The following is a 27,133-nucleotide window of genomic DNA, read 5'->3' on the forward strand; positions in this document are numbered from 1 at the left end:
GAGGATTTTCGACAGACAAAGCATTCTGTGTTTACTTGGGGTGATTCGATTAATCTGTCTGGGCGCCCAGGTAGTTGTGCTTTGCACCTGGTGAAAGTTGATTGCATTCGTTTAGGAACCGGGCCGCCTCCCAGGTGTGAGCCAGGTTACGGCGAAATTGGCTCAAAACAAAAGTGGCGTAATTAAGCACGTGGAGTAATGAGTAAGATTCTGTGTTTTGACATGTAACAGGGATTGGTTTTTATAATAACGATTTACCTGCCTTTCCAAATGAAAACTGTTTAGAAAATTCTAACATATATGTTATGGAAAATAGCTTTTGTATGTTTCTGGACGATGCACAGTGCTACCTTGTTGACAACATGACCGAGCAGCGCAAGGTTACTGTTCGATTGGAGAAGGGCGCTCCTCCGTCGCCGCTTTTGCCCGTTCTAGTCACAGGCCATAGACTGGTGCCCTGCGGTTCAGCATAATTGAATCCGCCCCTTGATTTTACTGAATGTCAAAACAAATCATGTCAGGTAAGGACCCTGAATACATAATTGGTAACACCAAAAAACATTATTCACACAAACTGGATATTTTCTTGAATAACCAGTTTGATTCAAGCGGGTGGCAGGTGGCCCGGCGGTTGGAGCAGTGGGCCAGTAACCGAAATATACTAAGGTAACATATGGAATTGTTTTAGGACCCCTTCAGGGATAATTTATTTTGCATTATTTGATACAAATATTGAATTTGGCCTTTACTACTGTAGCCCATAGAAACACATTGAATAACACATTCATACATTTTTATTTTACCTTTATTTAACTAGGCAAGTCAGTTAAGAACAAATTCGTATTTACAATGACGGCCTAGGAACAGTGGGTTAACTGCCTGTTCAGGGGCAGAACGAATGACCAAAGGGGCCTGTGTTCATGGTTATTAACGTTCTGCACATTTATGAAAGTTCTCTCATCCTCTAGGGGTTACTGTACGGTTCTCTCATCCTCTAGGCGTTACTGTACAGTGTGAGAGGTTCTCTCATCCTCTAGGGGTTACTGTACGGTGAGAGATTCTTTCATCCTCTAGGGGTTACTGTACAGTGAGAGGTTCTCTCATCCTCTAGGGGTTACTCTACGGTTCTCTCATCCTCTAGGCGTTACTGTATGGTGTGAGAGGTTCTCTCATTCTCTAGGGGTTACTGTACGGTGTGAGAGGTTCTCGCATCCTCTAGGCGTTACTGTACAGTGAGAGGTTCTCTCATCCTCTAGGGGTTACTCTACGGTTCTCTCATCCTCTAGGCGTTACTGTATGGTGTGAGAGGTTCTCTCATTCTCTAGGGGTTACTGTACGGTGAGAGGTTCTCTCATCCTCTAGGGGTTACTGTACAGTGAGAGGTTCTCTCATTCTCTAGGGGTATGGCTCGTTATATTGTTATATTAAAGACCTGACTGGGCCCAGCACCCCACGGTATGGCTCGTTATATTGTTATATTAAAGACCTGACTGGGCCTTAACTTCCCCCTGGTTGTCACTAGTTAACACAGCCACAAAGTCATCACTATGGCTGGCCATTTCCATCATTTTATTTTAAACCCAACCCTAACGAACGAAGGCCAAGTTTGATGCCTTAGTCTTCCAGACCTTCTGTGCATTTGGGCGGAAGTGTCTCAACGCCATCCTTCAGCACGTCACCCTTTTATAAAGCACATGCTTATATCATATCCCACATAGTGGTTCATGTCACATGAAAATGCAATTGTGTTTGTTATCCATAGCTTATGCCTGCCCATACTATAACGTGACCCGACAGCAAACCTTTCGCCCACACAACGCTATACACGTGGTCTGCGGGTTATGAGGCCGGTTCGATGTACTGCCTAATTCTCTAAAACGACATTGAAGGTGGCTTGTGGTATTAGAAATGAACACTCAATTATCTGGTAACAGCTTTGTCGAACATTCCTGCAGTCAGCATGCGCATTTAAAACTCGAGACATCTGTGGAATTGTGTTGTGTGACAACACTGCACATTTTAGAGTGGCCTTTTTTATTGTCCTCGGCACAAAAGATGTAACCTGTGTAATGATCATACAGTTTAATCAGCTTCTGGATATACCCCACCTGTCAGGTGGATGGATTATCTTGGCGAAAGGAGAAAGACTCACTAACAGGGATGTAAACAAACACACACTACCGTTCAAAAGTTTGGGGTCACTAAGAAATGTCCTTGTTTTTGAAAGAAAAGCACATTTTTTGTCCATTAAAATAACATCAAAATGATAAATACACTGTAGACATTGCTAATGTTGTAAATGACTATTGTAGCTGGAAACGGCAGATTTTTTATGGAATATCTACATAGGAGTACAGAGGGCCATTATCAGCAACCATCACTCCTGTGTTCCAATGGCACCTTGTGTTAGCTAATCCAAGTTTATAATTTTAAAAGGCTAATTGATCATTAGAAAACCCTTTTGCAATTATGTTCGCAGACCTGCAAACTGGTGTGCTAATTAAATAAGCAATAAAACTGTCCTTCTTCAGACTAGTTGAGTATCTGGAGCGTCAGCATTTGTGGGTTCGATTACAGGCTCAAAATGGCCAGAAACATAACTTTCTTCTGAAACTCGTTGTTCTGAGAAATTAAGGCTATTCCATGCGAGAAACTGCCAAGAAACTGAGGATCTCGTACAACGCTGTGTACTACTCCCTTCATAGAACAACGCAAACTGGCTCTAACCAAAATAGAAAGAGGAGTGGGAGGCCCCGGTGCACGACTGAGCAAGAGGACAAGTACATTAGAGTGTCCAGTTTGAGAAACAGACGCCTCACAAGTCCTCAACAGGCAGCTTCATTAAATAGTACCCGCAAAACACCAGCCTCAACGACAACAGTGAAGAGGCGACTCCGGGATGCTGGCCTTATGGGCAGAGTTCCTCTGTCCAGTGTACACTTGAGTCATTTTCTATTCAAGGTGTCTTTACTTTTACTCAAGTAAGTACAATTGTGTACTTTTTCCACCACTGGCTAATAAATGTACTGAGTGAGAGCAAACATAGCTAGCTAATACAGGTTGATGCCATCGCTGGTGTAGGCCTACATTTTTAATGGAACCTTTATTTAACTTTGTGGGCCTAAATCAGCATGTTTGGGCAAAGCGTGAGTGTTAGCGCCATGAAGTAAGATAAAACATTTAGTGGCACTCCAGTCTCCTTTTCACCTCATTAAACACCTGGTTAAATTAACAAAAGGTACAAGTGTGTGTGTGTGTGGTGGGGCGGGGTGGGTGGGGGGGGGTGCTTTTCTATTGCGCCTTCATTGTTTCTCAAGCAAAGGGGGAGGAGACCAATGACATCCCCGCTTCCCCTCAAACCAACTCCTTGAAGTTTACAGTTGTCTTTAAAAAACACTTTTGCTGAAAACATATATATATATATATTTATTTTTTACCCTTTGATGTGTGTACATTACTGTATTTCTGCTTAGGATATTGCTTTTCAACAGCAAAAGTTCAGAAATCACTGGAGGACATTTTAAACGAAGCCAAAGATTACAAGAACCCACTCCTCTAGGAAACACTCACCAACACTTTGGTTCCTCACCAACACTTTGGTTCCCTGTCAAAATAACACCTCCATAGAGATCCTATTGGTAAGCTATATTCAAATTCTCAATTCCATGAACACCTCCCTGCCCTTTTCATTCGTTGTTATGTTAAACACTGAATTAAAGGTGCCCCTATTACCCACTGGGCATACACAGGTTGAATCAATATTGTTTCCATGTTATTTCAATAAAATGAACTTTTACTCATGCGGAATAGACATTGAATTGACGCCCAGTTGGTACATTCTAACTATATAATACGTATAATTATTCTATTTTCATGGTTCCAACTGTTCACCCAAGTATTTTTTTATCTAAATCGCAAGTCAAAATTACAATTGGAATATTTGTTTAAGAATAAGGCCTAGACTTTGTCAGATCAACTTTTGTTTAAAATTTGATTGAACAGTATAAACCAATCAGAATGGAGAAAGCCTAATTGAAATCATTTTAGAAGGTATGTGCTTCCACCCTAGGATCAGGGACAACTCATAAAGCAAAATTGATAACTTTTATTATGTAAAAACATAAAATACTGTCAAATACCATCAAAAATATTGTGATACATTTTGGCCATATCGCCGGCCTTAGCTCAATCATCAAATTTGATCTTCTTTCCCTGGAAGGCCACTACTACGGTCTGCTGCTCCTTCCTCTTCTTACTGGCCTCCCATGACGGGTGCAGGGCCTGTTGTGGTGGCTGAGATGAAGGGGTGGAGGAGAACCCTCTGCCTTCCCGTTGCCTCCCAAAGTCTCCCCTTCCCCTCCCAGAACCCCCATCATGTGACCCAGGACCCCGAGACGAGCCATCATATCCCCCTCTTCCACGGTTCTTGAAGTCCCCTCCCCTACCCCCTCCTCGGCCCATACCCCTGCCTGCACCTCTACCCCTGCCTACGCCTCTACCCCTGCCTCTACCACCTCTGGACCCAGACAGACTGGAGCAGAAGATAGACTTCCCCTTGGAGTTCAGTCTGTCCTCTAGCTCATCCAGTTCAGTCTGGTGTGGGTTTAAGCTCTCCAGTGGTTCCAGCAGTGGGTTTTTCCCCAGTTCGCTGCTCTTCCCCTCCCCTCCACCTGGTGGCGCTGTAGTCGTATCACTCTTCTTTTTGAACTTGTTGACTTTCCCCAGGAAGAAATCATCGTTGTCGCTTTCATCCGACTGGGAGGACTGCTTACGGAAACGCTCCTCCGTGCTGTCGTCAAAATACTCCTTCTCGTCGTCCGAAGACTCCAAGTCGCTCTCCTCTTCCTCATCATCATCATCATCAGAATCCTCTTCATCATCCTGCTTGTTTTTAACATCTTTATTTTGAGGTTTAGTGACTTTCTGGGGTTTGGGGTCTTGAGTCTTCTGAGTGGCTGGAGTGTCCTTTGTGAGTTTCTGGACTACCTGCTTCTGTGGTGTGTTTTTCATGGTTACTATGTTCTTTGTAGGTACTACTTGTGGGGCCTCTATTGTGAATGGAGTGGATGAGTCCATCAGAGTCTTATCGGCCTCTGACATCTCCGTGGGCTGAGGGTCCGCTACTGTATTCTCTATGGCCGATTCTTTATTCTCTATCGTGGAAACGTCATCTTCTTCAGTAACCCTGACAGTCTTATCAACAGGTTGCTTTTCTATAACAGCTGGTTCGTCAACCGTTAGACTCTCCGCGGGTGTTCCATCTTCCTCATCATCAGCGGGTGTTCCATCTTCCTCCTCATCCATCTCTTCATCTCCCTCTTCACCTTCCACCCCTCCTCCTCCATCACTGTCCCTCGGCTGCTCGATCACCTCGACCACTTTTAAAGGCTGCTTTCTAACCGTTTCCTTCTTGTCTCCTCTCTCTACTGACATCCTCTCATCCTTGAAGGCTTTAATGGCAGCTTTGATGGTGTCTATCTTCTTGCTGAACTGGGGGTGAGTGGCGATACGGGCTATAGCTCGGTCAGAAATGGTGGCCTTTGGGTTCTTACAGACAAACTCAAAACTCAGGTTCTTCTGAAGGGCAGCCTTGGTCACCTAGAAATTACAATCAACAATTAGTATGATCTGGTTTTGGGACCGTAAGTTAATTTGCAATGGTTTGGGACTGACATGAATACATGCACTAAACCTGAATATTCACCACAGTATTCCACTTCCAAGCAAGTAAAACAAATGTACAGTACCAGTCAAATGTTTGGACACACCTACTCATTCAAGGTTTATTTTTTTTTATTTTTTTTTTTACTATTTTCTACATTGTAGAATAATAGTGAAAACATCAAAACTATGAAATAACACAGAAACAAGTAGTTATCAAAAAAAGTGTTAAATCAAAATATATTTTATTTATTTATTATTTATTATTTTGTTCAAAGTAGCCAGACTTTGCCTTGATGAAAGCTTGATGAAAGCTTTGCCCATTTGACATTCTCTCAACCGGCTTCATGAGGTAGTCACCTGGAATACATTTCAATTAACAAGTGTGCCTTCTTAAATGTTAATTTGTGGAATTCCTTTCCTTCTTAATGCGCTTGAGCCAATCAGTTGTGTTGTGACAAGGTAGGGATGGTATACAGAAGATGGCCCTATTTGGTAAAAGTCCATATTATGGCAAGGACAGCTCAAATAAGCAAAGAGAAACGATGGTCCATCATTACTTTAAGACATGGAGGTCAGTCAATTCGGAAAATTTCTTCAAGTGCAGTCACAAAAACCATCAAGTGTTACGATGAAAATTGGATCTCATGAGGACCGTCACAGGAAAGGAAAACCCAGAGTTACCTCTGCTGCAGAGGATAAGTTCATTAGAGGTACCAGCCTCAGAAATTCTTCACAGAGTTCAAGTAACAGACACATCTCAACATCAACTGTTCAGAAGAGACTGTGTGACTTAGGCCTTCATGTTCGAATTGCTGCAAAGAAACCACTACTAAAGGACACCAATAAGAAGAAGAGACTTGCTTGGGCCAAGGAACATGAGCAATGGACATTAGATTGGTGAAAATCTGTCCTTTGGTAACGATGAGTCCCAATTTGAGATCTTTGGTTCTAACCACTGTGTCTTTGTGAGACGCGGAGTAGGTGAACGGATGATCTCCGAATGTGTGATTCCCACCGTTAAGCATGGATGAGACGGTGTGGGGGTGCCTTGCCTTGCTGGTGACACTGTCAGTGATTTATTTAGAATTCAAGGTACACTTAACCAGCATGGTTACCACAGCATTCTGCAGCGATACGCCATCCCATCTGGTTTGGGCTTAGTGGGACTATCATTTGCTTTTCAACAGGACAATGACCCAACACACCTCCAGGCTGTGTAAGGGCTATTTGACAAGAAAGGAGAGTGATGGAGTCTTGCATCAGATGACCTGGCCTCCACAATCATTTAAACTCAACCCAATTGAGGCGGTTTTGGATGAGTTGGACCGTAGAGTGAAGGAAAAGCAGCCAACAAGTGCTCAGCATATGTGGGAACTCCTTCAAGACTGTTGGAAAAGCATTCCAGGTGAAGCTGGTTGAGAGAACACCAAGAGTGTACAAAGGTGTCCTCAAGGCAAAGGGTGGCTAATTAAACAAATACAAATATATATTTTAGATTCTTCTAACACTTTTGGTTACTACATGATTCCATATGTGTTATTTCATAGTTTTTATGTCTTCACTATTATTCTACAATGTAGAAAATAGTAAAAAATAAAGAAAAATCCTTGAATGAGTAGGTGTTCTAAAACCTGTGACTGGTGCTTTATATCTGATATGTAATTGGTGAAGTACACTGCACTAAAGAGCTTGTATTTTTCTGATAAATTAATAGTTATCAGGACATATACTTTACTCACCAGTATCTCTACTTGCACATCATCATCTGCTCATTTATCACTCCAGTGTTAATCTGCTAAATTGTTATCATTCGCACCTATGGCCTATTTATTGCCTTACCTCCTCGTGCTTTTTGCACACACTGTATATAGACTTTTTTCCTACTGTGTCATTGGCTTGTTTATTGTTTACTCCATGTGTAACTCTGTGTTGTTGTCTGTGTCACACTGCTATGCTTTATCTTGGCCAGGTTGCAGTTGCAAATGAGAACTTGTTCTAAACTAGCCTACCTGGTTAAATAAAGGTGTTCTCAACTGGCCTACCTGGTTAAATAAAGGTGTTCTCAACTAGCCTACCTGGTTAAATAAAGGTGTTCTCAACTAGCCTACCTGGTTAAATAAAGGTGAAATAAAAAATCTCAAAGTAAAAAAAAAAAGTTTTACAGGACATTGCATGAAAGGAACTCACTCACCAGCAATGTGTAGCAGCACATTTACAATGGCTTGGGAATTATACTACACAGTATTCCAAATAAGGAAGTCATAATAATAATAATAATGTAGGTAAGATGTAATTGGGGAAGAAGCACCCACCGGATCAGGTTTGAGTGTCTTCATCGCATGGATTTCTTCCAGCAGTCTGCCTACCCTCCTCCGGTTCCTCTCCAGATCTTCCTCCTTCCCCTTCTTTTTCTTCAGACCTGCCATCTGCCTAGTCAACTTCCTGATGACCAGCGCCCTCACCCTTTTGACCTCCTTCCTCATCCTCACCACCTCGTCGTTCAGGTTTAATGGAACTGGCTTACCGGGATCATCTGGTTTCTTCTTCTTCCTTCTCGGAATCTCTGGCTTCTTCTTCTTCTTCTTTTGAGCCCCTGTTTTCTTGTCTTTTATCAGAAGCACAGGCTTATTGTCATTTTTTGGGAGTTCGGACATTTTCTGTTTATTTGGATCCTCAGGGATCGCCTCCGTCTTCAGAACGTCGGGCATTGTCACTTGCTGTGTGTCGGTTGATGACATCTGTGGATGATGCAGTAATGGGCAGAAGAGTGAGTGCACAGAAAGGGATAGCTTAAATACATAGTTTTTTTCCACCATCTCTTTCAGTCTTTGGGTGATACCTGTGCATAGCTAGATCTAGCTGAGGAACGGTCAACTCCATTGTCTTATATCGAGGGGGAGTTGAGGTTTGACAACTTGCCTTGGGATTCTCAAACAACAACACTGAGTCACCATCAGTTGATTCTGAAAACAGTTACCTTTTTAATATATTTTTTTTAGTTAGTTATATTTCTGATGCAGATTGCGCTGCAAGTCCTGCCTCTCCCATCTCCTCATTGGTTTATAGAAACAGGTACCCACGTGCCATCTCCTCATTGGTTATACCCACGTGGGTGATTGAAAGATTAAATGTTTTGCAGGTCGTAGTGGTAATACTATGAAAGTGTAGATGCCAATTACCATATAAGTTCAAAGATGAAAACCTGGAAGGAGGAGAGATAACTATAAACGATTCAGTTGGCCGTTTTATGTGTGGATTAATTGTCGGAGTAGAGGACCTTGTGCATTTCAGGTAAAATAACAACTCCATGTTTATATCCCAGGACAAATTAGCAACAGCTTGCTGCTAGCAACAGCAAGCTAGCTAAATAGGACAAATTAGCTAGCAAGTGCAAGCTAACTAGCCATACATGTTTTAATGCTTTTCGACCTGTCCACAAATGAATGTCATTGGTTCAGAGTTTGTTTTGATATTTAAACCTGCGTGTCGTGATCGCTTTTGGTGTAGGGGGACAAAATACATTTATGCACGGTAGTGCACACGCGCAGAAAAAAAAAAAAATGTGATTAAAAAAAATAATCAGGTTAACAATTTACATCATACAAAACAGAACGCAGGTATTAACGAGAAAATACTGAAACAAATATAAAAAATAATAAAACAATTCTACTGGAATTGTAATCACTATGAAAAAATCTTATTGTAATGATTTAGAAAAATGTTATTCTTATTGTGCACAAGGGTTAATGTTTTAATAAAAGTTAAATGTAATTTTGGTATGGGATTTTGGAATTTTTGTTTGTGTATGAAGTATTTGGCAACAAGAATTAAAAAAAAAAAAATCACAATAATTTCAGTGGTTTTGTTATCATTGCAATAGTAACATATATTTTGTGTCAAAAACATAGGTCATAATGGTAAATAAGTATTTTGCAAGGTTTTCCCAAAATTCAGACACAAATTTACATTCACAGAACAAGTGAGACAGATTCTCACCTTTTTCACAGAAAACGCAGATATCAGATATCATAGAATTACATGGATACATCTTATGTAAAATTTTAAAGTGCACTTTCTTAACTTTGTTTGGTATACAATATTTGTAAGGCCTTAACCATGCATTTTTCCAGACAATGTCAGGATAAGCATGTTCCAGAAAAACTTTCCTCTCGGTGTAAGTTGGTTTTGTGAATGAAGAATGTCTTATATATTTATTACAAGATTTCTCAAGTAAGATGGTCTATATTTATATATAAAAAACCTGACAGATATATATATATATATATATATATAGATAGATATATACACAGTGGGGCAAAAAAGTATTTAGTCAGCCACCATTGGTGCAAGTTCTCCCACTTAAAAAGATGAGGCCTGTAATTTTCATCATAGGTACACTTCAACTATGACAGACAAAATGAGAGAAAAAAAATCCAGAAAATCACATTGTAGGATTTTTAATGAATTTATTTGCAAATTATGGTGGAAAATAAGTAGGTCTTGTTGATCTCTTTACAAGTAGCAAGATTTACACATAACGATAATGCGGGGTACACAAAACGGGACAGTCCCTCTGCCTTGGACAGAAGTACTCTCCCAAGTATAGAAAGATCTCTTTGTAGCCAATTATTAAATATATTTTTGGTTTTCTTAATTTTAGGAGAGAAAATTCAAATGTCTGACTAAGTGTTTTTTTTTTTTTTTTTGACAGATCTATTCCTAAATATTTAACACAGTCCTTTACAGGAATATTTTCTATTTCACATTTCACATTTGAAAAACATTCCGTTTTAATCCTGATGCAATAGAAAATGCAGTTATAGCATTAAGGGCATGTGCGACCTGGTCTTTGTCTCTTAAGAAAAGAGTAGTATCATCAGCCAGTTGGGAAATGTTGATTTATTTGTTAAAAATGGTTAAGCCATACAAATTTGCCTTATTCAGAATATCTAGAGATACAAGTTCCACAACCAAAATGAATAAAAATTGCGAAATTGTCCATCCCTGTCGTACACTTGTTGATACTGAATCTTTGGAAGTATTACGGTTTAGTAACACAGAACTATTTATATCTTTGTAAAATATGCGAATGACTTAGATAAAATTTTCACCAAATCTCAAAAGTTTAAGAGACCGAAAGAGAAATTCATGTTCAATTGTGTCAAAGGCTTTACAGAAGTCCAAAAAATATGACAACCGCATCTGGGTCAATTGCATCTGAATAATCTATAAGGTCCAAGACTAAACGAATGTTAGAGTTTGACGCGCGCAGCCGGTTTGGGTTCCGTGATACCTACTTACTACGTCAGATGAGACTCAATTGGCACATGCAAATTCGTGCTGAGTTGCGCAACATAAATGAGATGGTTGTATTCGATACGTTTTTATTACAAGTATGAATTTCAGGTAAACGCTTTCAGAATTGACACCTTTACAATAATAAAATAATGGTGATTCAAGTGTTGTTGCTAGAAAATCCTGCAACCAGTTGTCAAACTCAACTCCGCCTCGATATAAAAGAGAACGGAGTTGAGCGTTCCTCTGCCAAGGTAGAGCCACAACATTAGCTAGTATGTAACCACTAGCATACAGTATGAGTAAATGGAGGTAAATGTAAATGCAATGGTGTAATTAATACCAGCTACATTAACGGTACATTACAGTTATTACGGTGGCTAATTTCCCCATCAACTGCTAACAGGGCTAGTTAGCTAACGAAAGTTAGCATGTTTTCAAGCATGGCCGAAGAAGCAGCATTGCTAGAGCATTTGTTAAAACTTTATCAACAATATATATATCAGAGATAACAGCTTTATTTTGTATAATGCACTACAGTATCACAGCGCAAATTTAAATGTAATCAAAATCACTCATACCGTCAAAGTATAAATTCGAGAAAGAGTTAGTCCATACAAGAGGCAGCCATGTTTTTTCTACGTAGACGTATCAATGACGTAGTCACGTTGGCGTGCGTCGTGGCGTTTGACGGAAAGAGGGAGGGCCCACGATACAGTGTTTTTATTTCTTGCTTTTGTTTCACGTCCAGAAAATAACAGCAATGGTGGATATTTAAAGAAATGTCCATATCAGATCGTTCGTGTGACATTTTCGTAATAATTACCGGATTGATATCAGAGCCAAATCCACAGGAGGGAGGATGAAGCGGCGCAATGCGGACTGCAGCAAGCTCCGACGCCCGTTAAAACGGAACCGAATCACAGAGGGTATATATAGCAGGTACCGACGGAAAGAAAGGGGGCTCTAGTTAGGGGGCATGATCGTACAATAATGGCGGCTGAGATATAGCAGACAAGACACTCAGCTGTCGTGCATAGTGTCAGATGACCCCCTGCTTTCGCGTTTACTATTCGTCTTCGAATGTCTAATAGATTTTTGTTTCTGAACTTAAGGCCTAAGTTAGCTAACGTAGTGTTACTTAAGTAGTAGTAATAACAGCGGCTGCTAGTTAACTCGGTAGCTATTCTGACAATTCAATGGATTTGTTCCTAAATGTAAACAGCACTGACTGCGTTCACATTGACGACCATTCAAAAGCCAGTGGAAAATGTGCCGAAACTGCATACATATTTATACGATTGCACGGTTAATTAGTGTCTACTTAGAACGAGCTGGTCATCTAACCCAAACACGAGAACATTTATATTATATTTCTAGCGATCCAAAGCTTGACGGTTCTTCTTATACTTTTGACATTTCAGTGCTTTGTCAGCAGCAAGCCTCCATTGATAACACCGCATGAGAAAAGCAGCTGTTGAAAAGCCAATATGCCCTGACATGAACACAGGTTTTAGTGTTCTCTTCAGTCTTCTGATAGTCCTACGGCACTGTGTTAGGTTATGAATTTCTGGCCTTGAATGTACGTTACGAACAAAGAGTAAAGCTTTGGACCAGAGAAGTATGATGGGACTGAAAGCAGAACACGTGCCCAACAATGAATGTATATCACCTAAGTGGGGGATAAGTCAGGATTCATTACAGATCAAATTCAGTGGCACATGCCTCTCTTTAAAACAGTGGGAAAACGTGTGGTCTTGTGGTTGCAGATGACCTCTAAGCGTGACTGAAATCAAGATAATGATGTTCCAGCTATAAACACTGAATGACTGTGGTACTGATCATATATCACTGCCAATTTTTGTCTAGCTCTGGTTCCAGGGTGGTAGTGACACATGTTCTCTTATTAGTTAGTGGAGGAACACACATTTAACACCTTGGACCAGAGCTAGTTTTCTTCTCTTTGTTTTGGCTTCCTCGCTCTCCGGTTGACAGTGCTTCAAGAAATCTCACAATGTTTCTCTCTCTCCCATTCTTATCTCTTTCTCTCTCACTCTCTTTCCCTCTCTCCACCCTCTCTCTTTCTCACTCTCTATCTTCCCCTCTCTCCACCCTCTCTCTTTCTCACTCTCTATCTTCCCCTCTCTCCACTCTCTCTCAGTACCTTCCTGTATCTGAAGTTTCTGGTGGTGTGGGTGCTGGTGCTGCTGGCAGACTTTGTGTTGGAGTTCAGGTTTGAGTACCTGTGGCCCTTCTGGCTATTCATACGCAGTGTCTACGACTCCTTCAGATACCAGGGGCTGGTAAGTGTGTGTGTGAGAGAGCTTACTCATGAGATTTTGACATGAAAGATGGCTGCACAATTGTATATTATTGCATACTGACTATATTTCTCTCTCTCTCTCTCAGGCGTTCTCAGTGTTCTTTGTGTGTGTGGCGTTTACGTCTGACATCATCTGCCTCCTCTTTATCCCTGTCCAATGGCTGTTCTTCGCTGCCAGCACCTACGTCTGGGTCCAGTATGTCTGGCACACAGGTCAGTTAACCTCAGCACTCTCTGTCCCATAATTCGATTTGTCTTTCCCACAATGCATTGGCTTAATCCTGGGTGTCATGTGATTTTAATATGTTTATGTACACACAGTTATCAAATGTGTATGTACATTTTATGTATTCAGATATGCATGTACAAGATGAATGATATTTCTTTGTCCGTGTTTACACAGGCAGCCTCAGTTTTGATCTTTTTTTCCGCTAATTGGTCTTTTGACAAATCAGATCTTGCCAATAATTGGACAAAAGATCAGAATTGGTCTGTCTGTGTAAACACAGTGTGATAGTGTGGGCCTGTCTCCCATCTTTGCACCTCCACCCCCCCCTTGCACAGAGAGAGGAGTGTGTCTACCCACCGTGTCGCTATGGATACTGTTTGTTTACATGGAAGCTGCCATCCGCTTCAAGGACCTGAAGAACTTCCACGTGGACCTGTGTCGGCCCTTCGCTGCTCACTGGTAACCTTGTCACCTGTTGTTCTAACCCTACCGGACCTACTCCCTAGCTTATGGCAGTAGCCTCGTCAGCTGTTGTTCTAACCCTACCTGGCCTACTCCCTAGCTTATGGCAGTAGCCTCGTCACCTGTTGTTCTAACCCTACCTGGCCTACTCCCTAGCTTATGGCAGTAACCTCGTCAGCTGTTGTTCTAACCCTACCTGGCCTACTCCCTAGCTTATGGCAGTAGCCTCGTCAGCTGTTGTTCTAACCCAACCGGACCTACTCCCTAGCTTATGGCAGTAACCTTGTCACCTGTTGTTCTAACCCTACCTGGCCTACTCCCTTAGCTTATGGCAGTAGCCTCGTCAGCTGTTGTTCTAACCCAACCGGACCTAATCCCTAGCTTATGGCAGTAACCTTGTCACCTGTTGTTCTAACCCTACCTGGCCTACTCCCTAGCTTATGGCAGTAACCTTGTCACCTGTTGTTCTAACCCTACCTGGCCTACTCCCTAGCTTATGGCAGTAGCCTCGTCAGCTGTTGTTCTAACCCTACCTGGCCTACTCCCTTAGCTTATGGCAGTAGCCTCGTCAGCTGTTGTTCTAACCCTACCTGGCCTGCTCCCTAGCTTATGGCAGTAACCACAGGACCAAGCACATTGTAGAAAAGGTCATCTACATTCTCAAAAAAAGGTTTTTAAAAAATAAATTTGATTAATGCAACAATTGAACAATGGATATAGATACTCCAAACCTTTTTTATTTATTTTAGTAATAATCTATCAGATAATGACCTAATTATAGCACATAAAACTAACTGTTCAGCTATTTTTATTATTATTTTTAATTACTATTATTTTCTATTGTATTTTTATTTATTATTATTTACTTTTTTATATTATATATATTTTTTTTAAATTCAGGTTTTACATTTACATTGTCACTTATTTTCCTTAGAATGCATTCGTATACACTTTCTTATTGTATCGGGTATTCTTCTCAATACATTTAGTTAAAATAAAGAAAATTATATGTATCTCATTTGCATAAATACACCCGCAGCACATGCATATATGAATAGATTAATAAAAAGGGGTGGGGCTTTAACCACTAAAAACTTTGCTCTGTCTACCCTACCTGCATTGTTTATACTAGATGTCTTCATGGGTATGTGTAATTTTAACAGACTTGTCCGGAAGGGCCCGTACAAATCCGAACGCGGCAGCTGCAGTCGAGAGATTGAGAAATGATATAATTTATGCTGATGCTCTAGCTTTCCAGGAGAGTGGAGCGTGTAGCTTGTGGTCGTCAAATCATAAATCAAAGAGGCAATAGGCTAAAGTCATAGCGCCTCGCTCTGAACATTCCCAGAACACATTTGGTCTGTTCTTTAAAGGTTCCCAGAATGTTTTGTTAGGTTGTGGGAACAGTTTGGTGGTTACATTGTGGGGACGTCACAAAAGATACACTATATGACCAAATGTATTTGGATACCTGCTCGTCGAACATCTCATTCCAAAATCAAAAAATGGTCATAAATATATAGTTGGTCCCCCCTGGAGTCTGTTATAACAGCCTCCACTCTTCTGGGAAGGCTTTCCACTAGATGTTGGAACATTGCTGCTATAACAGCCTCCACTCTTCTGGGAAGGCTTTCCACTGGATGTTGGAACATTGCTGCTATAACAGCCTCCACTCTTCTGGGAAGGCTTTCCACTAGATGTAGGAACATTGCTGCTATAACAGCCTCCACTCTTCTGGGAAGGCTTTCCACTAGATGTTGGAACATTAGTGTTAAGATTACCCTTCACTGGAACTAAGGGGGCCTAGCGCGAACCATGGAAAAACAGCCCCAGACCATTACTCCTCCTCCACCAAACTTTACAGTTGTCCCAGATTCGTCCGTCGGCCTGCTAGATGGTGAAGCGCGATTCATCACATCCACATATCCACAGAGTCCACATTTCCACGGCCGTAATATTAAATGGGGAAAAAACATCAGGCACAAGCAAGAGTATGAAGCAGGAGTAAAATGAAAGTAATCAATCCAAGTGATAAGTGGATTTTTGCATCCCTCAAACACAGGAAATAGATGGCGGAAAAAAGACAGATCCTCAGGTGGGCGGTGCACATTGTAATTGCTTAGGTTTATCAACAAAAGGGGAAACTATTCTTCTACGCTGAACACAAAGTAGAAATCTTTCATTATTTTTCTTCATTTTGCTATGACAACCATAGCAAAAGTTTGTGCTAACTATTTTCTCCTTCCCCTCTCTGCCCTCGTCCCTCCACCTCTCTGCCCTCGTCCCTCCACTTCTCTGCCCTCGTCCCTCCACCTCTCTGCCCTCGTCCCTCCACCTCTCTGCCCTCGTCCCTCCACCTCTCTGCCCTCGTCCCTCCACCTCTCTGCCCTCGTCCCTCCACCTCTCTGCCCTCGTCCCTCCACCTCTCTGCCCTCGTCCCTCCACTTCTCTGCCCTCGTCCCTCCACCTCTCTGCCCCCGTCCCTCCACCTCTCTGCCCCCGTCCCTCCACCTCTCTGCCCCCGTCCATCCACTTCTCTGCCCTCGTCCCTCCACCTCTCTGCCCTCGTCCCTCCACCTCTCTGCCCTCGTCCCTCCACCTCTCTGCCCTCGTCCCTCTCCCTCTGTTAGTATTGGCTACCCGGTGGTGACTCTGGGCTTTGGCTTTAAGAGCTACGTCAGCTACAAGATGAGACTGAGGAAACAGAAAGAGGTGCAGAAGGAGAATGAGTTCTACATGCAGCTCCTACAGCAGGCTCTGCCCCCAGAGCAACAGATGCTACAGAGACAGGAGAGAGAGGCAGAGGAGGGTGAGAGGGAGCATGCAGTACACACACACACACACACACTTCACTTTACCCTGAGCAACAGATGTTCCGCCAACAATTGGCAGGTGATAGACAAACACACACTGTTGTAATCTTACCTGACCTCTTCCTGACCTTGCTTCCTCCTCTCTAGCGGCCATGGCTAAAGGTGTGTCATCAGATGTGGACCCTACCCCGCCGGTTTCCCAAAATGGGTCAACTCCCGGCAAGAAGACCCCCATTAACGCTTCCGTTCCCTTACCGGAACTGGAGTACCGGGAGAAAGGGAGAGACGGGAACAGCAAGGAACGGGAGGGCAAACAACAACAACACACAATAGGAATCAACAACAACAGTATCCTCCACACACTGGACTCCACATTACAGGAGACGGAGTATATGGAGAACATGGGGGGGAAGAGACTTAACAACGACCTCGGAGGAGGAGAGATCACACACACAGGCAACACACACACTCCCAAAGAGGAGGTGGGGGGAACCGGGGTAGGGGGAGGGAAGAACTGCAAAAATGCCAGCGGAGGCGGTGTGGCCACAAACTCCTCCCCTCGGAATCACAGCGCCACCAATGGGACCGTGCCGTCGTCTGGCTTGTCCAATAAGAACGAGAAAAAGACGAAGTCTGCGGGGAAGGGAGGAGCCAATCAGAAGGATCCCGTGGAGAACTGTATTCCCAATAATCAACTGGGCAAGCCTGACGCTCTCGTGCGGTAAGACACACACACACACACACACACACACACAGGCCCATAGCCAACGTGCACCGGCATGCATAGACGAGCCGGTTTCACCCTCTCCTTGACTTTTCAGGCCGACTATGATGCAGTCTGGCTTCTCACAGCAACGTGTGTGTGTGTGTGTGTGTGCATCCGTGCATCAGATTTCATACGATGTGTGTAGCTGTTATGTTAAACAGCTATTTTTGTGAAACTGCAATGTCGTCTACCTTAAACATAGCCCTTGCCCTTGTCCTCTCTCTCTCTCTCTCTCTCTAGGTTAGAGCAGGATGTGAAACGGCTGAAGGCGGACCTGCAGGCGAGCCGTCAGTTGGAGTCAGATTTACGTTCTCACCTCTCCTCCCTGACCAGCCAGGACAGGAGTCTGCGCTCTGAGCTGGGCCAGCTGCGACAAGACAACGAGATGCTGCAGAACAAGTAGGAACACACACTTGAAGCCTGGGACGAAGCCAAGATTCTCAGAGTATTGGCACGGTGTAGAGGATCGACCTGAGCATAATATCACTCACCTTGATCACATAAAGAGATGTTTTCTTTTGGAAGCAAGGTGATCTTTTGATCAGGGATTGTGTTTCTGGATTCCAACATGTAGATTCATTCTGACTTAGAAACTCGGGGAACAAACTTTTTGGCTGTTTTTGTGTGTACATCTCTAACCATATATGTGTGTGTGTGTGTGTGCTCCACAGTGCTGGTGTGTGTGCTCCACAGTGCTGATGTGTGTGTGTGTGTGTGTGTGTGTGTGTGTGTGTGCTCCACAGTGCTGATGTGTGTGTGTGTGTGTGCTCCACAGTGCTGGTGTGTGTGCTCCACAGTGCTGATGTGTGTGTGTGTGTGTGCTCCACAGTGCTGATGTGTGTGTGTGTGTGTGTGTGTGTGTGTGCTCCACAGTGCTGGTGTGTGTGTGTGCTCCACAGTGCTGACGTGTGTGTGTGTGTGCTCCACAGTGCTGACCAGGCCAAGCAAAAGGACAAGCAGACCATCTCCCAGCTAGAGAAGAGGCTGAAGGCAGAGCAGGAGGCCCGGGCGCTGGCGGAGAAACAGCTGGCTGACGAGAGGAAGAGGAAGAAGGTGGAGGAAGCCACCGCAGCCCGGGCTGTAGCACTAGCCGTAGCCTCCAGGTAAACACTCACACCAGGGTTTCCGTTAGCCGGTTTCCGTTACCCCGGTAATAGCCGGTTTCCGTTAGCCGGTAATAGCCTGTTTCCGTTAGCCGGTAATAGCCGGTTTCCGTTAGCCGGTAATAGCCGGTTTCCGTTAGCCGGTAATAGCCGGTTTCCGTTAGCCGGTAATAGCCGTTTTTTTGTCCAATACATTTTTGTATTTTTTTAAGCCGATAAATAAAATTGGTGCCGGCCAATCGACCAGGAGATGAAGAAACAATCCCCGTGTAAAATAATGTTTTTCAGCCTCTCCATTGGTGGAAATACCAGTCGATGGAAATACATTTGATTGGTCATGCTTATCGGTCTATAAGTTCATTTGCATAATTTAGTGGAATTAAATTGGCGCACGTGTACAGTATATTTGTTACGTAAATCTTATTTATTATACACCGATACAGAACCGTTGAGTTGAAAATCTGTCAAGACGGGCATGAGCTTCCGCAGCATCCCAAAACGTCAACGGGAGACAGGCTCTATCAGCGCGTCCCACATCACTTTGCAATGAGCTGGAGGCAGTATGCATTGTGAAAACATATACCAAGTTGTCTGAAACCTGAACGTTTTAATACATATTGTGAGGCATGTCTTGCTTTGCTTCGAAGTAGCCTATTATGTCTCCTCTCGAAAAATTCCCGCCAATTGTGCTATGGAACGGACATTCGCAAATAGCCTACTGCCTGGTGTGCGTTGCTGCGCTTATAATGTGAAGAAAATAATCATTGTTCAACATTTTAAGCTAAATGTTTTTATCTGTTGCATTAGACACATTGCTTTTTAATGTAGCCTCCTGGTTGTATGAATTTGGGATCTATCGTCTCACAACTGTCCCAGAGTCAGTTTGGAATAGGCTATTTCTTTCTTGACAAGCTGACCAATAGGTAGGCTAAGCATTTCTACTATAGTAGGTGATTTTAGGCTAGTGATTTTGCTGTTCGTTAGTCGTCTTGTTGGCCGAGGAAGAGTCAATTTGGACAGTTATTCTGACAAGTTCAAAGTGCACATCAGAATTCGGTAAGAAGGAGCGGAGCGCTGGCTGTTGCATCCTCGACATGCATGTTTCTGTTAATATGAATGATCTCTGTCAGGGGTGAGTGTACTGACTCCCTGGATCTCTGTCAGGGGGGAGTGTACTGACTCCCTGGATCTCTGTCAGGGGGGAGTGTACTGACTCCCTGGATCTCTGTCAGGGGTGAGTGTACTGACTCCCTGGATCTCTGTCAGGGGTGAGTGTACTGACTCCCTGGATCTCTGTCAGGGGTGAGTGTACTGACTCCCTGGATCTCTGTCAGGGGGGAGTGTACTGACTCCCTGGATCTCTGTCAGGGGGGAGTGTACTGACTCCCTGGATCTCTGTCAGGGGGGAGTGTACTGACTCCCTGGATCTCTGTCAGGGGGAGTGTACTGACTCCCTGGATCTCTGTCAGGGGGGGGTGTACTGACTCCCTGGATCTCTGTCAGGGGGGAGTGTACTGACTCCCTGGATCTCTGTCAGGGGTGAGTGTACTGACTCCCTGGATCTCTGTCAGGGGTGAGTGTACTGACTCCCTGGATCTCTGTCAGGGGGGAGTGTACTGACTCCGTGGATCTCTGTCAGGGGGGAGTGTACTGACTCCCTGGATCTCTGTCAGGGGGTGAGTGTACTGACTCCCTGGATCTCTGTCAGGGGGTGAGTGTACTGACTCCCTGGATCTCTGTCAGGGGGGAGTGTACTGACTCCCTGGATCTCTGTCAGGGGGGAGTGTACTGACTCCCTGGATCTCTGTCAGGGGGGAGTGTACTGACTCCCTGGATCTCTGTCAGGGGGTGAGTGTACTGACTCCCTGGATCTCTGTCAGGGGGGAGTGTACTGACTCCCTGGATCTCTGTCAGGGGGGAGTGTACTGACTCCCTGGATCTCTGTCAGGGGGGAGTGTACTGACTCCCTGGATCTCTGTCAGGGGGGAGTGTACTGACTCCCTGGATCTCTGTCAGGGGGGAGTGTACTGACTCCCTGGATCTCTGTCAGGGGGGAGTGTACTGACTCCCTGGATCTCTGTCAGGGGTGAGTGTACTGACTCCCTGGATCTCTGTCAGGGGGGAGTGTACTGACTCCCTGGATCTCTGTCAGGGATGAGTGTACTGACTCCCTTTATCTCTGTCAGGGGGGAGTGTACTGACTCTCTGGATCTCTGTCAGGGGGGAGTGTACTGACTCTCTGGATCTCTGTCAGGGGGGAGTGTACTGACTCCCTGGATCTCTGTCAGGGGGGAGGGTACTGACTCCCTGGATCCCTGTCAGGGGTGAGTGTACTGACTCCCTGGATCTCTGTCAGGGGGGAGTGTACTGACTCTCTGGATCTCTGTCAGGGGGGAGTGTACTGACTCTCTTTTCTCTCTGTCAGGGGTGAGTGTACTGACTCTCTTTTCTCTCTGTCAGGGGTGAGTGTACTGACTCCCTGCGTGGGCGGATCAGAGAGTTGGAGACGGAGTGTAAGAAGCTCAACATCGACGTGAAACTGGAAGAAGAGCACATTAGAGAGCTGGAGGGGAAATGCCAGGTGAGTCCATCCTTCAATATTTATCCTTTCTGTGAGCTCACCGTCTCAGAAATGATGTATCAGCAAGGTGCTGCTGATATCTTTACTGGGACATGGCTGAAAACAACATTATATTCCTTCTCTAGTTTTTTTTTTCAATTTGAGTTATTTTACTCTGAGCGACTTACAGTGCATACATATTTGTACTTTTTCGTACAAATATGACACCTGTGGGAAGCGAACCCACAACCCTGGTGTTGTAAGTGGCATGCACTACCAACTGAGCCACACAGGATCCCTTATGAGGAGTTAGTTTGTGGTTTCAGATGTTCATGATGAGGTGTTGATGTCTACTCTCTTTCTCTCCTCCCTCCCTCCCCCTCTCTCTCTCTCTCTCTCTCTCTCTCTCTCTCCTCCCTCCCCTTTCCTCTACTCTCTCTACCCCCTCCCCCCTCTTCTCTCTCTCCTCCCTCCCTCCCTCCCCCTCCTCTTCTCTCTCTCCTCCCTCTTCTCTTCTCTCTCTTTCCCCTTCTTCCTCCTCTCTCTCTCCCCTCCTCTTCTCTCTCCTCCCTCCCCTTTCTCTCTCTAGGAGCTGCGCAAGTACAAGGAGAATGAGAAGGACATGGAGGTGTTGATGTCTGCGCTGTCGGCCATGCAGGATAAAACCCAGCACCTGGAGAACAGCCTGTCTGCTGAGACCAGGATCAAACTAGACCTCTTCTCTGCCCTGGGAGACGCCAAGAGACAGCTGGAGATCGCACAAGGTACAGTTCCCTTCCCTGACCCACTACCGCGGTACGACAGCGACCGACTTCTAGCTGAGCCATTGTGTTCATAGACTCTAGGATCAAACTATGAAAGCTGGATTGCAGAAGGTTCACTAGCATTACCTCAGGGTTTCATCTGCCATCACATAAACAGGATGCTCCTTAAGGTAACCTAGCATTACCTCAGGGTTTCATCTACCATCACATAAACAGGATGCTCCTTAAGGTAACCTAGCATTACCTCAGGGTTTCATCTACCATCACATAAACAGGATGCTCCTTAAGGTAACCTAGCATTACCTCACGGTTTCATCTGCCATTACATAAACAGGATGCTCCTTAAGGTAACCTAGCATTACCTCAGGGTTTCATCTACCATCACATAAACAGGATCCTCCTTAAGGTAACCTAGCATTACCTCACGGTTTCATCTGCCATCACATAAACAGGATGCTCCTTAAGGTAACCTAGCATTACCTCACGGTTTCATCTGCCATCACATAAACAGGATGCTCCTTAAGGTAACCTAGCACTACCTCAGGGTTTCATCTACCATCACATAAACAGGATGCTCTGCTGCATGATCCAGAGATGTCAACAACATGAAGAGAATGGCCACAAAATGAGAAGCCATCTGTCATCTAACCCCCCACCGACCCTCCTCCCCCCCCAGGTCAGATCCACCAGAGAGACCAGGAGATAGCAGAGTTGAAGCAGAAGATAGCGGAAGTGATGGCGGTGATGCCCAGTATCTCCTACAGCAACGACAGCAGCAGCCTGAGTCCCGTTACGCCACACTACTCCTCCAAGTTCATGGACAACAGTCCCTCCTCTCTTGATCCCAATGCATCTGTCTACCAGCCACTCAAAAAGTGACAGTAGCACGCACACACATTAATACACACTAACACACTTACTCACAAGGCAGCATACATAGTCCCATTACACACATTTTTCACACATACAAAAGATAAATACTTTTGGTCATGTTTTTAAGTTGTGTTTTTGGGAAGCGATGGGAAATGTTTCTCGGGGGTGTCTAGTACTAGCCTCTCAAAAATGGGACACACCGGACCCAATTGGTCATGGGTTTGTTCCCATGGCAACGCTTTTTTGTTGTCTGTTTTTGGAACAGATGGAGAGGTTGTGTAAAACGACAGTTGACGTTTTAGGGATTGAGATGTTGACGTTTTAGGGATTGAGATGTTGACGTTTTAGGGATTGAGATGTTGACGTTTTAGGGATTGAGATGTTGACGTTTTAGGGATTGAGATGTTGACGTTTTAGGGATTGAGATGTTGACGTTTTAGGGATTGAGATGTTGACGTTTTAGGGATTGAGATGTTGACGTTTTAGGGATTGAGATGTTGACGTTTTAGGGATTGAGATGTTGACGTTTTAGGGATTGAGATGTTGACGTTTTAGGGATTGAGATGTTGACGTTTTAGGGATTGAGATGTTGACGTTTTAGGGATTGAGCCATTCTGTTTTAACTGGTAAGAGAGACATAAAGGGACACCAGGTTGACAAGCACGCTGTCCAAAAATAACACCCTATTCCCTATTTTGACCCGGGCCCAGTGGGAGATGGAGGCAGATGAGGACTGGCTGGTTAGTTGATATGAATGTTTAGAATGACTCGTTGTATTGCTCGGTCACTCTTTCAGTCTGTCAGGGATTCATGATCGCTCTCTCTTCTCTCTCTCCATTCTAGTTCAGGTTTTTGTTGACTTTGAGTGTATTGCCAAACTACTCTTGGTTTTAAATGAGACAACTTAAACATTTTGAATTGTTAAAATGGCACCTTCTGTGAGTTTGATTATGGATGTAAAATACTTAGTTCGTGTTTTGGTTTTATCGCCCTAAAGTGTGTTTAATTTTTTTTTTTTTTAAAGTGACACATTTCAGTTTTAGTTATGATGACAATGGTAATATCATCATAACTAAATGTACGGATCGCCAATTTGTACATTATTCCATTTTGAAAACTGTAACTGACTCCAAACAGCGTCCGGGATTATCAATTAACTCAAAACACTCCTGATTTTTTTTTTCGCGTTAACTCAAAACACTCCGGTCAAGAAATCCATAAATCTCTCAAAATAGGCTTGTCAATAAATATGACCTGGTACTGTCTAGAGGTTAAGTAATGTCATCTGTTTGCTGGTAAATGTACTTAAACCTGGCTCTCCTTTTGGACCAAATTGCAATCTGTTGTTAAGCCATATAACTAAAAACATACTGGATTTAATGATGTCTAGGTAACTGATATTTTATCTGTTGTCAATTTCACTGTGCCTTGCAATTCCTTTTTATTTTTAATTTAATTTTTTTAAGTAGTTAGTATAATGAGTTACTTAGTCGATCTTGATATAGGTCCCTCCCTCCAGGCTGTGTCTCAATAATGTGAGCTTTCTGGCAAGCGGAAGCAACATATGGTGAAAGCTTATCCAGGCCTCTCACCTATCATGAAGGAAGGAAGCCAGTGTAGTGGATTGAGATGTCCCCTTATTTCTCACCATCTCCCATGCAGCCCCAGTCTCCCTTTTTTCTATTAGGACTCGTTCTCTGATGCAACACTGACCCAAGTAAACAATGGGATTTGGTTCGTCCCGTTTTGTATAGGGAGTTAGGAACGACCCTGTCCGCCAAACCGCTATTTAAATATGTCTGGAGCCTAAAGTTTTACCTGGCCAAGCCAAGTGGTCAGTAGAACCAACACCAGGCCTTTATGTCCAATACTACGGTAGCCCAGAGTGGACATCTATCTGTTTACAACCAGGGTTTTGGGGTCAATTCCATTTCAATTCCAGGCAATTCAGGAAGTACACTGACATTCCAATTTACTTTTTTTTTTAACAAGGGAAAATGTGGAATTGGAATTCGGTTAACTCTCTGAATTGAAATGGAATTGGCCCCCCGAAACCCTGTTTACAACCATGTACATTATTACATAGCGATAAATGTTGTAGTGTTTCAGTTCAAAGTGCCACGTTTTTGGTGTTTTCTTAAATACAGCTCCCTCTCCATTTCGTTACATTGATGTATCTGTAGCTTGCTTTCGGTTTGGATCAAAAGCATCAGAACATGGCTACACATTGTTGTGCTCATGTATTTGACATGTAGTTGTTGTTTTTTTTTCGACATTCATTGAAAGCAAGTCGAGTAATTGGTTAGATTTGACTCACTCTCTGCACTATTATTGCGCTTATTTATTTGGTGCAGCCATTTATTGTTTTCTCTTATTAAGTATTATGTTTGAGAGAAATCCAATCTCTTTCTAGAATGAGTCCAGGTCTGTTTCTGCGCATGCCAACTCCTTATGGAATTGTCACGCCTAAAAAAAAAATAAAACATTTCTTGACAACTCCACTGAGTTGGAAAACAAGCGCTAACAGGTCTGGGACCAGGCTAATCTCTTTCCGCCCGGGATGAACGTGTGACGTGTATGTATTTGGGAAGTTACACCCTGCCCACTGGGCACACGCAGGTTGAATCAACTTTGTTTCCACATTTCAATGGAATTACATTGAACCAACTGGAATAGACATTGAATTAACTGTGCCCAGTGGGTGATCAGTTTGCCGTGTTTTTTCTGCTGTAGGGTGAAATTGCCCCGTCACAAAACGGCGATCTTGGGTCAATTTTACATTATCCCCACTATTGATTAAAATTAGGATTAGGGGAGAGGAAGCTGATCCTGGATCCTAGAGGAAACGTCATCCCGGAGCCGTGTTTTCTCATGTTTCCTACCTGGAAAGTATTGGTGTGGATCATAATAACGGATTTGTGACCTGTTTTGTTTAAAAAAAAAATATGTTCTACATGTTTTAGTGGGAAAGAAAAAAAGTGTTTCGTTTCTCCTGTTTTCGTTGTTCCACCATGTTGTTTTCTCTCAACGTGATGATGGTGTCGGCCGCGGCCAAACTCCACTCACTTTGGGGCCCTCACCTGGAATTAAAGAAGTATCTTGCAGAAGATGATGATGATGATGATGATGCAAGCTGTTTGAGAACAATCTGTGTTTGTATGTCTTTCTTTCTCGCAGATATTCATATCCATCATTATGTTTACGTGTACACATTGTTTAGACTACGAAATCTACCCGAGCAGTTTTAGATCGTTGAAAGGATGACACTGCGGGAAATAGGTTTAAACTAGTGAGTCAGGTGAAGATAATAATACCACAGTGAGAATGAGTGGGTTACAGAAGACAGGGAAACAGGTTTAAACTAGTAGTGAGTCAGGTGAAGATAATAATACCACAGTGAGAATGAGTGGGTTACAGAAGACAGGGAAACAGGTTTAAACTAGTAGTGAATCAGGTGAAGATAATACCACAGTGAGAATGGGTGGGTTACAGAAGACAGGGAAACAGGTTTAAACTAGTAGTGAGTCAGGTGAAGATAATACCACAGTGAGAATGAGTGGGTTACAGAAGACAGGGAAACAGGTTTAAACTAGTAGTGAGTCAGGTGAAGATATTACCACAGTGAGAATGACTGGGTTACAGAAGACAGGGAAACAGGTTTAAACTAGTAGTGAGTCGGGTGAAGATAATACCACAGTGAGAATGAGTGGGTTACAGAAGACAGGGAAACAGGTTTAAACTAGTAGTGAGTCAGGTGAAGATAATACCACAGTGAGAATGAGTGGGTTACAGAAGACAGGGAAACAGGTTTAAACTAGTAGTGAGTCAGGTGAAGATAATAATACCACAGTGAGAATGAGTGGGTTACAGAAGACAGGGAAACAGGTTTAAACTAGTAGTGAGTCAGGTGAAGATAATACCACAGTGAGAATGAGTGGGTTACAGAAGACAGGGAAACAGGTTTAAACTAGTAGTGAGTCAGGTGAAGATAATAATACCACAGTGAGAATGAGTGGGTTACAGAAGACAGGGAAACAGGTTTAAACTAGTAGTGAATCAGGTGAAGATAATACCACAGTGAGAATGGGTGGGTTACAGAAGACAGGGAAACAGGTTTAAACTAGTAGTGAGTCAGGTGAAGATAATACCACAGTGAGAATGAGTGGGTTACAGAAGACAGGGAAACAGGTTTAAACTAGTAGTGAGTCAGGTGAAGATATTACCACAGTGAGAATGACTGGGTTACAGAAGACAGGGAAACAGGTTTAAACTAGTAGTGAG

The 27,133-nt window shown here is 43.4% G+C and overlaps 2 protein-coding genes across 2 annotated transcripts; one reads left to right on the top strand and one right to left on the bottom strand.

Annotated features, from left to right (window-relative positions):
* Positions 1–4,090: 4,090 nt before the first annotated feature.
* On the bottom strand, positions 4,091–11,687 carry srfbp1 (serum response factor binding protein 1). The gene is made up of 3 exons (XM_021572767.2): positions 11,541–11,687; positions 7,977–8,402; positions 4,091–5,598 (listed from the first exon to the last, which is right to left on the bottom strand). The coding sequence occupies exons 2-3, from the start codon at positions 8,400–8,402 to the stop codon at positions 4,186–4,188; spliced, it is 1,839 nt and encodes a 612-aa protein (XP_021428442.2). The 5' UTR covers positions 11,541–11,687; the 3' UTR covers positions 4,091–4,185.
* A 29-nt stretch (positions 11,688–11,716) lies between these two features.
* maco1a (macoilin 1a) lies at positions 11,717–25,999 on the top strand. The gene is made up of 11 exons (XM_036953581.1): positions 11,717–11,901; positions 13,121–13,262; positions 13,369–13,495; positions 13,847–13,970; positions 16,604–16,782; positions 16,934–17,507; positions 17,793–17,951; positions 18,482–18,655; positions 21,116–21,236; positions 21,805–21,979; positions 22,656–25,999. The coding sequence occupies exons 1-11, from the start codon at positions 11,822–11,824 to the stop codon at positions 22,856–22,858; spliced, it is 2,058 nt and encodes a 685-aa protein (XP_036809476.1). The 5' UTR covers positions 11,717–11,821; the 3' UTR covers positions 22,859–25,999.
* The last annotated feature ends 1,134 nt before the right edge of the window (positions 26,000–27,133 follow it).

Source organism: Oncorhynchus mykiss, chromosome 18, assembly GCF_013265735.2.
Source record: "Oncorhynchus mykiss isolate Arlee chromosome 18, USDA_OmykA_1.1, whole genome shotgun sequence".
NCBI classification, from domain to species: domain Eukaryota; kingdom Metazoa; phylum Chordata; class Actinopteri; order Salmoniformes; family Salmonidae; genus Oncorhynchus; species Oncorhynchus mykiss.

What these genes read in the sequence shown, in the direction of transcription:
- srfbp1 (XM_021572767.2), bottom strand. Translation starts at nt 8,402, where the DNA reads ATGTCATCAACCGACACACAGCAAGTGACAATGCCCGACGTTCTGAAG. An exon ending in AGACACTCAAACCTGATCCG is followed by an intron (nt 5,599 to 7,976) that starts GTGGGTGCTTCT and finishes TGTAATTTCTAG; the next exon opens with GTGACCAAGGCTGCCCTTCA.
- maco1a (XM_036953581.1), top strand. Translation starts at nt 11,822, where the DNA reads ATGAAGCGGCGCAATGCGGACTGCAGCAAGCTCCGACGCCCGTTAAAA. An exon ending in ACAGAGGGTATATATAGCAG is followed by an intron (nt 11,902 to 13,120) that starts GTACCGACGGAA and finishes ACTCTCTCTCAG; the next exon opens with TACCTTCCTGTATCTGAAGT. An exon ending in GCACTAGCCGTAGCCTCCAG is followed by an intron (nt 18,656 to 21,115) that starts GTAAACACTCAC and finishes TCTCTCTGTCAG; the next exon opens with GGGTGAGTGTACTGACTCCC.